Raw genomic sequence first — 17,743 nt, forward strand, 5'->3', positions numbered from 1 at the left:
AGGTGACTCATTGATAAATTAAGGTGAATCATCATTAAACTTACATATATATTTTTAAATATGTTTAAATAACTTCTTAGATGATAATTGTTGGTTGTGAGGTGTAAGTCAAAATTCTTCAATGTTATCAATAGATAGCTTATCTTTTCGTATTAATTTTCCTTCATTCAAAGGCAGGTTGTTTAGCCCTCTACCCATCACAGTAGACTTCACAAACCACCTGCTCAATTTCAACATAAAGTTCATAATTCAAGCATCCAAAGATAATTCAAGCTTTAAGGAATTCACTTAGGGTCTGTTTGGCAACGGGAACACAAGTGGAATAGGCATATGTGTATTCCGGAAAATTTTATTTCTCTGTTTGGATGCACCAAATCGGAATAGGAATAGGAAAAAAATTGGAATACGTATTCCAATTTTGGCCCAAAAATGAGGATTTGGTAATCCACCAAAATAGATGGAATAGGAATACGTATTCCTATTCCAATTTTTTTAATTTTAGAAAACATAAATTTTTCAGTCCGTGTATTCCGCATCAGATTCTGATGAACCAAACAAAAACAGGAATACGTAACTCCATTCTCTATTCGAAAATAAGTATTCCAAAATAGGTATTCCTATTCCCGTTTTCATGTTCCCGCAACCAAACGGACCCTTAATTTAATTATGTATTACAGCCTACACCCAATTCTCCCTCCATTCACATTTCCAATACAGTTTCTCCCAATTAGCCCAACATATGTACATCTGGCGATTTGTAAAGAAAATAAATAGCAAACCTTAAGCAATTTGACATCTACGCAGAAATGTGAAGAACGGTTTCGGGCAAAGGATTTTCTTCATCCATGTCTGCTGAACCAGAAAAACCCCCAATTTTGTCTCTGCAAACAGGGCACGTAGAATGAGAAAGCAACCACATATCAATACAATCTAAATGAAAACTGTGGTTGCAATTAGGCAACACCCTGCCTTTCTCATTCCCCTGGAATTCAGACAGACAAACCACACATTCAAGCAAAATCTTCATTTTCTCTGGGTCGTACACAAACGTTGGCAGAACTTCAATAAATTCCCTCTGCAGACCGATCGGCATGTTTATGATTGATGGGTTTTCCTCTGCTAAAAGATTTCGATTGCGAAAAGTGGCTGCTATTCTTCTGGTGGAGAATCTAATGTAGCGAGCAATTAAGTAAATGATGAGAATAACACCACCAATGAAGATACCAACTGACAGATTGTTGAGTAATCCTACAAATTGAGCTGCACCTGAATTCCCCATGGCCTCACCTCTCTCTAGCCTTTTACCAACTTTTTCTATATTCAAGATGAGATTTTTATTTTTGATCTTTTTTCTCAAACTGCTCTTTTTTATAGTGCCATTTGGGTTTCTGTGAGTGTGAACAGAATGCCTTGCCAATTTAGCAGATTGACGTTTACTGTTATAAATAAAAATTGAATTAAATAATTAAAATAATGATTCTTGTGCTTGAGTTTCCATAATGGAAGTCTGATGTTACCCTCTGGCGCTCAGAATGTCTTGATTTGCCGAAAGAAGACATGACGAAGAATTTGTGGTGCCGTCTCAGTTACCCGTCATGAGTGATTTAGCATGCACGTTTGGCGAAATCCCAATTCAATCAATCGATATTGACAATTACTGATTCAATTTAATGACTAGGTACATGTCAAGAACCTAATTGTGTAGTAAAACATCATCCTTTTTTTTTTTGGTAATGGAGGTTTAATTAGCAAGCATCAAGCTTGCAAAGTCTATATATTGATATTTATGTAGTCAAGAGTCAAAAATCGAGGGGTTTTCATTCCATCACGATTTGTTGAAATCTTGTATTTAGCAAGACTTGATCTATAGTGATCACTCAACCTAAGCACTTTATAATATATAGACAAAACTTAAATTAACAATTATACTTATATTAATCTTTTATATTAATGCAACAAAAACTAGGAGGTTGGCCCTTGAACAAAACAATGGTAGTCCAAACAATGAACTACGACCAACTAAAGCACATTACCATAACACCCTTAACCCTTAATATCAAAAACAAAATTAATCCCCCAAGATCCCCCTAACACAGGATCTTCATAGCCATATCATTACCACTACTAGCATCCATATTACAATTACCAAAAAAGCCATAGTTACGATAGTAGCTACACCACTTATACCTACTTAGAACATAAAGTCTTAAAATCATAAAGTTTAAGGTCATACAAGACCATCTAACATTGTCAAGGCTGGAACAACCCGACATAACTGAGTGAACAAAAAATAAAACAACAACTTGAGAAAGGCTAAAAAATTTCCCTTTTCTACCAAAACAACATTAACCCAGTCTTCAGTAAGGAACCCATATAGAAGCTTAGAGTTCTCTGTCCTAAGGCCTTCCTCCTCTTTCTCCTACAACAATAGCTGGAGGGTAGTGGCCGCAACATGAGTCACTTTCACAACAAACCTTGAAAGGGTTTTGAAGCTCTCATCCAAAGCTAAGAACCTAGCTTTGAGTTCATTTAATTCACAACAAGTATCTCACACTATTCTTTGTCGGAGTAAGGAAAACGACATAATTCCTCATGGGAGGTCTTTCTCCTTAACTTGCAATACAAGGGAGTTAGATAAAAGCTCCTCTTTTTCTTTTTTATCATTCCTCTCGGGAGAGGAGGTAGTCATAGGTGAGACATCTTTAGAGGCTTGGGTACCAAGGTAGGTATTTGTTGATTGATGGAGGTATAAATAGGATAAACAAGATACTAGGGCGGGGGGGTGTTGGTGGTGAATCAAAATCTTAAACACTTTAAACTTTTCACCAATTCACTCACACCTATCAATAATCACATGCATGTAAAACTTGTAATGTAAATATGTTGTAACATATGAATTTGATCAATCACATGTGCGAAAATAAAACACATAACACAATATTTGTTACCCAGAAACCCTCCAAGGTGAAGGTAAAATTGGGGTGGGGATGACACCCACAAATCTTCACTACTACAATAACAAAGTTAAACAATTAAGGTTACAATGTTTGATCATAAGATATGATCTACCCTGTGAGGAGTCTACCCTATTAAAGGCTTAAGAGACTATTAGGTCTCAACTTGTTAGAGGATTTAACACTTACAACAAAGTAAGGACTTTGTTAGGATATTTACAAAGATTTGTTAAGACCACTCTATTAAGAGATTTACCCTGACTCAATTCGATTAAAATTGATTTAGTGCCTGACTCTCAGTATGCTTTGCAAGTTGATTTCGAGTCTTGTCCTTGCTAACTGATCCTCTCCTCTAATTTGATATTACTTGTCTTTCCCTTACACTTCACTACTATGAATAGGTCACTTTCTCTATTAGATGATAACAAAATCCTTCATTGACTTCTAATCTCAATCCTTCTCTTTCTCGCACATGTACACTTTTTTTCTAGGTTAAGATATTTTCTATTTAAAGAGTTTCATAAAGAGTTTTCTAGATTCTTTCATAATAGCCTCTCCATCTGAATTGTTGATTGCACAACATAGGGATCTGTGATCCACCTCATGTAAATATTCTACAACAACCTCTATATGTATTAAATATTCTATAACAACCTCTGTAAGTATTAAATGTTTTGTAACAACCTCTACAAAATTTAAATGTTCCTTCCAAGTGAGCTTGATAATTGTTTTGCCTCAAACTCTGTTTCGTTCCTGACTTTTATGTAAACTCCACATTTCTCAGTCTTTACTATTTCCTCATGGTTAGCATTGTTGTCCCTTGGTTTGTATTACTCTTCTAATGCTTGACATCTATTGTGCTCAGCACACACTATGTAACTCGACACTTGTATACTTGATATTTTCTTAGTCGCTAAGGAGCTTGACTCTTATTAAAATACATGGTGACCATACACTTACTCGACTACTATAGAGATCAACACATACTTGTTTATGTACATGACTCGGCCTATATAGAGTAGCTCGGTCACAATGATGACCGTTTGACTTTGCCTTGTAAATGACTAAGTGGCTGACACTAATAGACAACAATGGTTAGAGATACCAAAAGGTATTAAGGCTGAAGTTGTAAGGCTTCATGGAGAAGCTGGTAGAGACATGGGAAGAGTGATTACTCACAACTTCCTTCAATTGTGTCTTCCCTTCCATAAAACTAGAGGTCTCATCTCCAATTTTCGCATCCCTCTATTCCTCATCCCCTTCCTCTAAATTCCTCCTAGCTATCTCTTTTATTCTAGGATTTTTCTTTCCATTTTCTCCAAAGCCTAACACCTCCTCCTCCATGTCCAGATACCTATTCACCATCTTCTTTTGTCTAGGCTATCTTTTGGCTAATCTACTAGACCTTCTATGGGCCCCACCAGTCTCCTCTTCAAAATCTCCAAGATCAACATCTATAATTTTTTCAATTTTAGGGTTTTGTACTAATTACCTGATTCCTAAAAATAACAAGTTCATTTTTCTTAGGGTTACCTAACAGGATAGGGCTAGATGAGAGCTAAGGGGTGGGGTCCTGGACCCTGTACCATAACCAATTCTCAAAAGATTTTGTGGGGCCAAAATATTCTCAAAAACGACACACCTAGGGGGTAGAGAGCAAGATGAAAATTATATAGGAAGAGAATAAGACCCTGATGGAGAATGGTATAATTCATGCCCTTTATTTTTCTCCCCCTAACATCTAAAACCACATCGTCAAGCTCCTAAAGTAGGATAAAAGGGATAGATAAAATGTCGCAATTATGAAAATATTTCAACAAAGAAAAGTGATAATAGTAGAAACCCTTGAATTTACCCTCTAGAGTTAGGTGCTTCATGATAACCATGCATACCTCATTCCACAATTATGGAAGTTTTTTACGAAGGAACCTACCTCTATGTCTGATTGAATCCTCGTCATCTTTGAAAATTTTGTTCAAGCTCATCTCATCCAGAACTCTAGTCACTTTTTCCAATTTCTTCCTTCTATTGAAACCCCCATTTCCATAGCAATGATCTCTTCATTCACCTTAAAATAAATCCTATTAATAATTACTCTCTTGTCCATCCAAGAACTAAAAAATTGCTAAGAGCAATTCTCATCATAGCTTGCCATGGCTTCCATTAGGGGAACCAACCCTCCCACCTTTAACATAATCCAAGTGCAAGGATTCCTCACACTATCCTCAATCTTGGTGGGCTCAATTTTAACCAAATTTCCACTCATATCTTCCTCCTAACTAGAACACACCGAGAATTCCAAATTTGTAGACTTAAAATAATTATGCCAGAAGCAAAGATAACACCTTAAATATTCTTCAAAATGAAAGAAAATTATGTATCCTTCATTCCAAAAAGGCATAAGTTTTTGTAATTATAACAATTTTTGGTCTTAAATTTTCCATCCCTTTTCCACAAGGCAACCACATGTGTACTACCACCTCTCTGATCAATCGTAAATTCAAACATTCCTTGAAGATTATGATTAATTTAAAATCCCATTAAATTAATTCTAACAAGATCTTGCTTAATTAGAGTGTTTTATAATTATTAGACCTCTCCACTTCCATCTATTAGTCACATCATTCCTCTTTTTCTACAACTTATTTGAAGTTTATTTCTAGCATGACATGTCTGCGACTCCCCCATAGAGATGAACATTAATGTTAAAAGGAAAATCATAACTTTATACTTTAAATATCTCATCATCATAGATCTAACCAATAGGCAAACCATCAATAGAGAAACTTCATTCTTCCCTATATGAATTATTTTTCTTCCAATCCATAAGGGTGAAGATATCAGCTAGTAGGATTGCCATATTTCGCTATAACCTTAAACCTTGGACATGCAACCCCAAGCTTTCCATAGTGCCTACCATTGCATTGCCTTCTCTATAAGTGTGCTACAAGTCACAAGTATCTAAATTTTCTAGGAGGTGTCAATGTCACCCATTGTTCTAGTAATGACCCAACCATGTTTCATAGACCCCTTCATTGACTCCAAAATAATGACTTTTGAATCTCTATCCATAAATAAGTGTTTCCATCCAAGACTAACAACCAAATATAATCTCTAGTAGAGAACCATAACCTTTGAGACATTATTTGAAATGTTTCCAAGGTTTCCTAAATAATTCATTAGTTGGTAACTTTTCAAGTCTCTAACCACTCCACTACTCACAACACATGCTTCTCTAGCAAACTGTTAGGAACCTGTGTGTTCCTTCTGTTTATTTTGTTAGAGTAGTGTTGTTGGACGCATATGCTTTGTAAGTCGTCCCGTGAGTATATTTTATTATCCCACATGCATAGGTAGTATTACTTTTCTAGATCGTACTCAGTATATAAGAATAGGTTGAGGCCCTTGATGGGCACAAACGAATTTATTGTATTGAGCTTGCTCAAAGGAGGTTACCCCCTCGAAGTGGCCTGCGATCAGTAGATTCATTCTGAGTTCTGCTATCACTTTGTATTCTGTTATTTCGAGCATTCTCACGATATTGCTATAAGGAGGTTCATCACATCTGGTATCAGAGCACTCTCTTGGGCTCGCTGGGTGGAAATTACATCAAAATTTTTTTTTCTGTCGTGGCCTTTAGGTTCCTCTCACTTCTAATATCTCTTGTTATTGCAATAACTCTTTTCAGTTGTTCTGTCTGTGAGTGAATTTTTCTAAGTCGTGTTTTTTAGTCGTAGCTTCCTTGTTTGCTTTCTGTTTCTGCTCATACTTCCGCAGAACGTCTGCAATATCATTTCGCATACTTCCTTCCTTGGCGACCCAACCCCAAATTTTACATATCAAAGCCCTAAATCCCTCATTTATCTAATTTTAGGGTTTGCCCTATCTTTTTCACCTCTCATCCAATCGCCACCAAACTGAGCCACAAGATTCAATTCCTCATTTTGCTCCCTTATCCCTCTTGGACTGTTCGCCTCATTTCGCCTCCCTACCCTTGAAACCCTCATTTTTCTGTTTCCCTTGTCCCCAGATAGTCTCCCACCACCCGTCGAACACCCATTTCCTATCTGAGTTTTACCCAAATCCAAGTTTGCCGTAACTAAAAAAGTTTTTGTTTCTCATCTTCTACCCATTCCAAAAAAAAAAAAAAAAAAAAAAAAAAAAAAAAACCCTTGCTTTATGGTTGTTACGCGTACAGGAGCAAAAATCATGGAAGAAGAAATGGCATCCCTCAAAACCAAACTTCAAGATCTGGATGACAAAATTCTGGGTCTTAACTTTCAGCAGTCAGCCATGAGCCGAAACCATTCAGGAGATACTGGGTCCTCTTCTGGCAATTTCCGTGGACCAAAGCTTGATTTTCCACGCTTCGATGGTTCTGATCCGACTGGATGGATCTATAGGGCCGAGCAGTATTTCAGCTTGCATAATACTTTGGATAACCACAAATTCCCCCTTGCATCTTTTCATTTGGAACATGAAGCTCTTCAATGGTTCCGTTGGTACATCAAGGCTAATGTAGGCCCAACATGGAGAGAATTGTGCACCCTCATTTTGGAGCGCTTTGGCCCTAGTTCCTTTGATGATTTCACAGGAGCACTCACTAAACTGCGTCAAACAGGCACTGTAAGAGAATACCAGATAGAGTTTGAAAAATTAGCTAATCACACAGAGGGCTTGTCTGATGAATTCTTCCGTAGTTGTTTTGTCAGTGGTCTGAAGGATGCACTTCGCTCAGAAGTCAAAATGTTTCGACCTACTACAATGATGGAAGCCCTTGGGTTGGCTAAGTTAGCGGAAGACAAGATTAGTGCTCTACAACGCTCCAGATCTAATTTTGTTCCATTCAGAAACACAGGTTCTCACAACCCTCCAGTCATACCAGCTCCCAGAACTACTCCGATCAAGCACTTGTCTGAAACAGAGATGCGAGTTAGGTGAGACAAAGGGCTTTGTTATAATTGTGATGAGAAATGGTCTCGGGGCCATAGATGTGTTCAGCAAAAGCTCTATCTCTTGGATGTGGATTCTCCACCGAAACTGGAAGAATATGTAGATGCTCAGGCAACAGTGGATGATGAGGTTGAGCCTCACCAGCCTGAACCTCCTTCACCAGAAGCTCCACCAGAGATATCTGTCCATGCTTTGGCAGGAGTCACTACTCCACAAACCATGCGGGTCCAGGGTTTCTTCAAGAAGATCCCTCTTACTATACTCATTGATTCTGGTAGCACTCATAACTTCATTGATCCACGAATAGCCAAACAGGCTGATTGCTTTATCCATCCCTGCTCTAGCTTTGAAGTCATGATTGCCAATGGGGGCACTTTACCTTGTAAAGGGAAATGTCGCAATGTGCGTCTCTCTATTGGCGATTATAACATGCGCTCTGACATGTTTGCCTTACCCTTAGGTGGCTGTGATGTGGTTTTGGGTGCCCAATGGTTACGCACTCTTGGCCCCATTCTCTAGGATTTTGCTGAACTTTGGATGCAGTTTTCAGCCGAGGGGCACCAACACACTTTGAAAGGCTTACAACCAGGGTCTCTCAGCATCATCAGTTCACACCGTATGGAAAAACTTCTTAAGAAGAATTCACATGGTGTCATCGCTCAGCTCCATTCCATTCAGATGCAGCCATCAGCAGTCTCTAGTACTCCTGCCGATCTCCAACACATTTTGGACAAGTATTCTGGTGTATTTGCTGAACCTGTGGGATTACCTCCTTCTCATCCAGAGGACCACCGTATTCAGCTCCTTCCTGGCAGTGTTCCGCCCAACATCAGGCCCTACCGCTACCCATTTCATCAGAAGACCGAAATCGAGATACTTGTTCGTGACTTACTGAAGCAAGGTATTATTCGCCCTAGTACCAGTTCCTTTTCTTCTCCAGTTCTGCTTGTTCGCAAAAAAGATGGGTCATGGCGACTCTGCATTGATTTCCGAGCACTTAATCATCTCACTATAAAGGACAAGTTTCCCATTCCAGTTGTTGATGAACTTCTTGATGAACTTCATGGGGCTCATTTTTTCTCCAAGTTAGATCTTTGTTCTGGGTATCATCAAATTCGGGTTAATGAGGAGGATATACCTAAAACTGCCTTCCGCACACATGATGGTCACTATGAATTTTTAGTCATGCCCTTTGGCCTCACGAATGCTCCTTCAACATTTCAGGCAGTGATGAATAACATATTTCGACCATACCTCCGGAAATTCATTCTGGTCTTCTTTGATGATATCCTCATATATAGCAAAACTTGGGCTGAGCATCTCCATCATCTGGAGCTTGTCTTGCAACTTCTCTCTGATCATCAACTCTATGCAAAACTATCTAAATGTGTGTTTGGCCAGGAGGAAGTGGAGTATCTCGGGCATATTGTTGCACACCATGGAGTGCGGGTGGATCCTACAAAAATAGATGCCATGAAAACTTGGCCGCATCCTAAAACTCTCAAGAGCCTTCGGGGTTTTTTGGGGTTGACTGGCTACTACCGCAAGTTTGTCAAAGATTACGGGAAAATTGCAGCACCATTGACAGCTCTGTTAAAAAAGGATGCCTTCTCCTGGACCCCTGTTGCTGAGACTGCATTTGAACAACTGAAACAGGCTATGTGCAGTACACCTGTTCTCGCAATGCCAGATTTTTCCAAACCCTTCACTATTGAGAGTGATGCTTGCGACAATGGATTGGGTGCTGTTCTCCTGCAAGATGACCATCCTATTGCGTTCACTAGCAAAGCCCTCTCTGGTAAGAATCTAGCCCTCTCTACTTATGAAAAAGAAATGATGGCTATTTTGCATGCTGTACAGAAGTGGCGACCATACCTCTTAGGGAGTCATTTTTGCATCAGAACCGATCACCAAAGTCTGAAATACTTCCTGGAACAACGGGTATCCTCTCCTACACAACAGAAATGGGTCAGCAAACTCATGGGGTATGATTATGAGATCACCTACAAGAAGGGTAAGGAGAATATTGTGGCAGATGCTCTTTCTCGCACATTTGATAATCAAGCTTCCCTTTCCGCTATTTCTATGCCCATTCCCAATTGGTTAGCGTCTGTTCAGCAGGGCTATGACAGTGACTCTTCTTTATCTCAAATCATTCACCAGCTAGCCAATAATCCTTCTGCTATACCACATTACTCTTGGGATGGTGCTTCTCTTCGATACAAGGGTCGGCTAGTGCTTCCTCAGAACCCAGCTCTACATCAGGCTATTTTTTATGAACTCCATGCTTCTCCTTCAGAAGGGCACTCAGGCTTCCTCAAAACTTATGAGCGAGCAAGGAGAAACTTCTTTTGGAAAGGGATGAAACAGACGATTCAACAGATGGTGGCTGAATGTGATACTTGCCAACGCCACAAGGGTGAAACGACCCTCCTTCCTGGCTTGCTCGAACCATTGCCCATCCCTACACGGATTTGGACTGATATTTCTATGGATTTCATTGAAGGGCTTCCTAAATCCGGTGGCAAGACAGTGATCTTGGTTGTGGTTGATCGTCTCTCGAAATATAGTCATTTTTGTGCCCTCAGCCACCCCTATACTGCCTCCTCTATTGCACAAATCTTCATGGACCAGATATTTCATCTTCATGGACTCCCTTCTTCCATTGTCTCTGATCGTGATGCAACTTTTACCAGTCATTTTTGGACTGCACTGTTTCAGAAAACTGGCACCAAACTGAAGATGAGTTCGGGCTATCACCCACAAACTGATGGTCAAACTAAAATTGTCAATAAATGCTTGGAAACGTATCTTCGTTGCTTCACTTCCGAACAACAACATCAGTGGGCCAAGTGGCTCCCTTTAGCTGAATGGTGGTACAATACCTCTTACCACACTGCCTCTAAAATGACTCCATATGAAGCAGTCTATGGTCAGGCACCTCCAGTGCTCCTTCCCTACACTCCCAACAGATCACCAGTCCAGGCAGTTGACATAGTTCTCCGCAGCAGGGATCAGATTCTTTGTACCTTACAGGATAACCTTCACATGGCCCGTAATCGGATGAAATAGCAAGCAGATCAACACCGTTCTGAGCGCTCATTTCAAGTTGGGGATATGGTTTTTCTTCGTCTACAGCCATACAAACAATCCTCCCTAAAGCTGAAAGGGCGTCATAAGCTGGCCCCAAAATTTTATGGGCCTTATAAGGTTCTGCAGAAGATTGGTTCAGTTGCTTATAAACTGGAACTTCCTCCTTCTTCCCGAATTCATCCAGTCTTTCATGTTTCTTGTCTAAAGAAAGTTCTGGGTACCACTGTCAGAGCACAAACTACTCTCCCTGAAATGGATACGGAAGGATCCATTATCCTGGAGCCGGTGGCAATCATTGACCAGCGCACTCGCCAGCTTCGCTCTCGCTCCATCTCTGAGGTCTTGATTCAGTGGCATGGCATGCAACCAGAGGATGCTACCTGGGAACCCCTTCTTCAGATTCAACAACAATTTCCACACCTTAAGCTTTGAGGACAAAGCTTTTTTCTAAGGGAGAGGGGATGTTAGGAACCTGTGTGTTCCTTCTGTTTATTTTGTTAGAGTAGTGTTGTTGGACGCATATGCTTTGTAAGTCGTCCCGTGAGTATATTTTATTATCCCACATGCATAGGTAGTATTACTTTTCTAGATCGTACTCAGTATATAAGAATAGGTTGAGGCCCTTGATGGGCACGGACGAATTTATTGTATTGAGCTTGCTCAAAGGAGGTTACCCCCTCGAAGTGGCCTGCGATCAGTAGATTCATTCTGAGTTCTGCTATCACTTTGTATTCTGTTATTTCGAGCATTCTCACGATATTGCTATAAGGAGGTTCATCACACAAACCCATCGAAGTTGTGTTTCAACATCAGGTACATGGGGGGAATCCATTTGGTCTTTTTTTTCATGATGTAGTTTGAGTTTTCAAAATCATGAAAGGACTCTAGGAGTTTCTAGTTTAAGGCCATCTTTTGTTCCCCAATAGATGGGGGGGTCCTAGGGTTTCTTCCATTTACTGCATTGAATGTTTTCCGTTAGGAACTTGAGCGACATGTTACCCACCACCTCCTTTGGTTGTTCTTTCTCTATTAAAATTTGATTGTTTCTCTCCTTCTGGATTTTATAATAGATATGAGGGAGGATGAGCTTCTAGAGAAACCTTAGTAAAGGATGAAAAAAAGGGCAATCCCAATTTAAAACAAACTATTACAAATCACTCTGAAAAACCTAGTCCAAGGTGAACATACGCAAAATTATGGATTGAACTTTTGAGGCATAATGACAATCAAGAAAGATGTGCTTTATACTTTCTTCTTCAACATTACAAAGGTAACACCTATTAGGGATATGCAATCCTCTTTTCCTTAGGTTGTCAAAAATAAGGATTTTACCTCACAGTGTCATCCACTAGAAGAATTTCACCTTGGGAATTAGTTGGTTGTTTGAAACCTTCATACATAAGGGTGGAGTTTGATATTTATTAGAAAACATAAGATGGGTACACTTAATAGAAAAGAAGCCATTAGAAGTCCTGTCTTGGATAAATTTATCCTCCTAAGCATACCTTAAGATTCTATGAGAGTTAAGACACTCCGTGAACTCCATTACCAAAGATTTGAAATGATTCAAAACAACAACCTTAGTGATGGGTTTCCACCTCCTTTGTCTAGTTATATAGTCACTAATCTTTTCTCCAAAAGCCCTCTTCAAATTTTCCTCTAAGAAGCTAAATTTTTTGAAAACCAAGGACTTGCCACCAAGTTAGTTATCATTCCAGAATCTAATCCTCTCCCCTCCTCCAACCAAACATTAGAACCCATCTCTAAGGAATTTTTTTCTTTTGATTAAATTTTTTCAAATTTTACAGCTTGAAGGAAAATCATTATCTTTAAGAAAATAAACCAAATCCATCTTTAAAGCTTCCTCTAGGAAGCTAAATTTGTTGAAAATCAGAGAATTGCAGCGAAGCCAGTAATCATCCCAGAATTTAATCCTCTCCCCTCTTCCAACCAACCATTGCAACCCATGCCTAAGGAGGTTTTTTATTTTGATTAAATTGTTCTAGATTTTAGAACCTGGAGAGAAATCATTATCTTTAAGACAATAAACAAAATGAGTGTTATTGAGATATTTAGCTTTCATTATCCTACACCATACAACCTAATTCTCAACCATTCGCCACCCAATTTAGTGAGAAGAGCTTTGTTGAGGTCAGAAGTCTTCATGACTCCCAACCTTCCCTTGTCCTGTGGCTTGTAAAACATATCTAAGCTAAAAAGGATTATTCTATTCCTTTATTCATTCCTAGACAATGAAAAATTCATTTGTAGCTTGTCCATCTTCTCAGCCATACTCTAGGAGATTCAAGTAGTGGAAGAAAATAAACATGAATCCGTTGTAAGGATGCAATTAATAATTGGAGCTTTCTAACACTACTCAACAATTTTTCTTTCCAACTTCTTAGTTTCTTTTGCATCCGTTCAAGGATGGAGTTCCAAAATTGGTTGGTGACATTTTAAACTGTCAGTGGAAGACTAAGGTGAGTATCTAGAAGATTTGCAGCCCAAGATATTAGTTCTACGTCTTTGTTGGTTCAGATTAGTATTTAAAAAGTAGACCTTTCTCTTACTAAAATTTATATGTTGCAATGAATTCTCTGCATAATCATTAAGGAGGTTTCTCCAAGCCCTAGCTTCAATCATCAAGGAGCATCGATACAAGAAGATGTCATCAAAAAACTATTGGTTCACTATTGGGGGAAGGGAAGTGCCTAGATTGGTACCTACAATATTCCCAGAGTTGGTCAAATTGGTGAAATATGTACCTAAAACCTCCACAACCATAATGAAGAGATGGGGGGGAGATTGGCTCCCCTTGGCTCAATCCTCTCCCAACACCAAAAAATCCCCAAGGGGTACCATTGACTAGAATTGAAAAGTTCACAATCTCTATCATGGTTCTTATCAGCCTAAAAATACTATTCTTGAGCCCAAATTTGTCTAAGACTTCATATAAAAAATGCCAGTTAACTTTATCATAAGCTTTGGATATGTCCAACTTGAGAGCCATACCTAGATTCTTTATTGTGGATAACTTCATGAGTAGTTATCATTGCGTCTAGAATCTGTCGGCCTCAAACAAAGCCTTTTTTAGGCTTATCAATGAACTTTTTCAGAAAGGGTTTAATTCTATTGACAAGAATCTTGGAGAACACTTTATAGACCGTGTTGTACAAACTAATTGGTCTACAATCTTCCAGAGTCTTCGAAACACTAATCTTGGGAACCATAACTATAAATGTGCTATTGAGCCTCCTAAGCATCTTTTGTGTCCTAAGGAAATCTCTAGTGGCTCTAGTGAGATCCTTTTTTATTACTTCTCAAAAGTGTTGGAAGAACATTGAGGAGAAGCCATCAAGGCAAGGGGCCTTATACGCTTTCATGGAAAACACAACCCATTTAACCTCCTCCATAATAATCAAACTAATCACGCTTTCATTATGTTCCTTAGTACATCGTTATACATGGTTAAGTGTTTGTAATAATCTATTCTAATTTTCGTAAATGAAAGGTATCTTGTAGGTATCATGCCAGTCATAAAGTGATAATTTAGAACATGATCAAGGATCACCTAAGATTTTCACTGAGAAAAACCTATTTTTTCGACAAGATTAACCTAAAAATCCATATGATGTTCGTCAATTTGTTAAATAAGATCAACATAAAAGTCCATATGATATTCCTCTAAATTTTAATTTCCTTTAAGAAATTATAACAAAATTAAGCTCTTCTTAAGTGCATTCCCATCTCTCCTAGGAGATGAAAGAGGATCAAAACCCCATGTTGGGGAATGAGAGCACCCCAGGAGCATTTATCATTCTATAGTGGAGGAGATAACAATTGAAGATTTATCTCATGAGAGAATAAATAGTTATTGAATGTGGATTGTTATGATATGAACTTGAAATTGACATTTTTTTTAATTTTGAATATTAAAACAATGGTAAATACTATTTCTTATTTACTCAATTAAATGAGGAGGAAATATGGAATGCCCAATATATTAGTTATTTGTATCTTTCTTGTATTTGACAGTTTTTTTTGTTTGACTTGTTGATGAATGATAAATTAATTTATGTTTAGTATTTTTAAATTATAAGTATTTGAGATAGTAAAAATCCTAACATATGGATATGTCCATACAATCGATAAATATCCCCCTAAGAATCTATGTATTTTTGTTCAGGTGGATTCCTTTTTTGTCTCATATTTTACTTTGTATATGGGTGATGTAGCCTTGGTTGTTGGATTTCTTTTAGTTATATAGGTCTCCCTTATCATCTAATTGTGCTTCATTTTCTTTCGCTTAGATTACACATTCTGCCTGGTTACTTCCTTTTAACTCGGGCATTGTCTACTTGCATTGCAATTAATTAACCTAATCATTTGCGTGGGCGAGTTGCCTTAGTCGATTATTCCCCACTTGCAGGAAGATTGTCAACATTAACATATGAAATTTGTTGTCTTCTCAAGTAGCCTACGTAATTGGCATCTGGTTAATCATATCTAGTTGGCAGCTAACTAACGTGTGCTATGTCACCTTTGATTTAATGAGTAAAACAAATCAACGACCTGATTCAAAGGAATTTTTAAATGAGCTAAGCATAAATAAAGGGAAAGCAATTAATGGACCATTTTGTAATGTTCAAAGATATCTACAATGGAAAAACAAAAAAGGTTCAAATTATCTTCAAATTCTTAACAAAATTCTTGTACCAACAATAATTGTTAAAGTTTAGTTATAAAATTGGTATTTTAGATTTATTATGGAATGACTTAAACATCACACAATAAACTTAATTCTTAGACCAAAATTGTTAAACAGTCAAAGTTGACTTTTTTCCCAAGCTTAATTCTTCCCTTAGTGTGTGATGTTCAAGGGTGATAGTTTATTATTATAGTTTAACTGTATAATTTTAAGTCAAACTACTGATTTATAATTTACAGTAATTGTTTACAAAAGCTTATTTTCATGAAAATAAATGTTACAAAATAAAAATTTAAAACATAAAATAGAATCTAATTATAAATGGCAAATGCTAGCATAAGCTATAATATTAATACAAATAAGTAAAGGACTTTACAGGTTCTGGTACTATTGATTTTGTCATCACATCAAAAATACATAGTGGTGGTGGAGAGGGATCTCATTAGAAATATAGTCATTGCCCCAGTACCATTTAGACTTTGTCATCACACCAAAAGCACATATTGATGGTGGATCAGGATCTCATCGGAGATATAGTTGCTACACCAACATACCATTTATTCTCGCGAGAGATGGATTCATACAAATTGCTACTCATGAAACATGGATCAATAAATTTTGACTCACGAATTACACTAACAATATCACAATTTAACTTACCATAAAAAAACTCTTATTTATCAATATATAAAACTCTCTAATAATCTTTAAAAAAAATAATTATCAAATTAAATCTATCATCTAACTTCATACATCATTACTTATACAGTGATCCATCCCACAAAGTAAATACCCATTTCCTCCTCAGAATTCATGGTCACAATAGACTACTGTTAAAAAAAAGTAAAACTTAATATCCCATCATAACCAGTTTGACAATAACACAGATATGTGAATAGCAGTTTCAGATAAAAAATTTGCTTCATCCATGTCTGGTGAACTACATCTCGTTACAAGTTCTCGTTAACAGGAAATTGTGATCTTTTTCGAGGAGAAAAAACCTCAATTTTTGTTCTACAAACAGGGCACGTAGAGTGAGAAAAGAGCCACATATCAATACACTCTATATGAAAACTGTGATTGCAATTAGGCAAAACCCTGCCTTTCTCATTCCGTTGAAATTCAGACAAACAAACCGCACATTCAAGCAAAATCTTCATTTTCTCTGGTTCGTACACAAACGTTGGCAGAGCTTCAATAATCTCTTCCTGCAGACCGACCGGTATATCTATGATTGATGGGTTTTCCTCTCCTAACTGATTTTGACTGCGTAAAGTCGCTGATCTTCTTCTTCCGGAGAATCTAACGTAGCGAGCAATTATATAAATGATGAGAATAACAAGAGCAATGAACACAACAACTGACAGACTGTTGAGTAAACGTACAAAGTGAGCCGCACCTGAATTCCCCATGACCTCCACTTTCCGTAGCCTTTGTTCAACTTTATGCCATATTCAAGATGATATTTTTATTTTTTCAAACTGGTCCTTTTAAAGTGCCATTTGGGTTTCTTGTGAGCACACTCTCTTCCCAATTTAGCGGATCAATATTCAAGATAAGATTTTTTTGGTTGCTTTTGTATTGTCAAACTGGTCTTTTTAAATTGGCATTATGGTTTCTGTGAATGCAGTGGATTTCCAATCAAATGGGTTGATGTTTACTGTTAAAACTAAAAAATTGAAAAATTTGTTCTTGTGCTTCCGGACTTATTGTCATAGGTGTTTGATTTAAGAGATTCTTCTCACTTAAATGAAGTGTGATGTTACCTTCTGCCGCTCTGGATATTTTGATTTGCCGAAACAAGACAAGAAGAAGAAATTGTGGTGCCGTCTGAGTTAGGATTTAACTAATGATTTCGCAGAAATAACACCATCAAGCGATCGAATCAATCGATATCTGGGATTACCAGCTCAATTTAATGACTCCACATGTCGAAATATTAATTTTGTAGTTTAAACGTCTCCGACAAATAAATATACCTTTGTATAATATCTTATTGTATTCATTGTATTTATCTTAATAGTTATGTATAATT

At 37.7% G+C, this 17,743-nt stretch overlaps 1 protein-coding gene across 1 annotated transcript; it reads right to left on the reverse strand.

The window, feature by feature from the left end:
* Positions 1–796: 796 nt before the first annotated feature.
* LOC149550478 (uncharacterized) lies at positions 797–17,120 on the reverse strand. Its single transcript, XM_089794476.1, has 2 exons — positions 16,663–17,120; positions 797–1,436 (listed from the first exon to the last, which is right to left on the reverse strand). The coding sequence occupies exons 1-2, from the start codon at positions 17,118–17,120 to the stop codon at positions 797–799; spliced, it is 1,098 nt and encodes a 365-aa protein (XP_089650602.1).
* Between the last annotated feature and the right edge of the window lie 623 nt (positions 17,121–17,743).

This window comes from Cupressus sempervirens, chromosome 7, assembly GCF_028749045.1.
Source record: "Cupressus sempervirens isolate cs-2001-9-10 chromosome 7, ASM2874904v1, whole genome shotgun sequence".
NCBI lineage: Eukaryota > Viridiplantae > Streptophyta > Pinopsida > Cupressales > Cupressaceae > Cupressus > Cupressus sempervirens.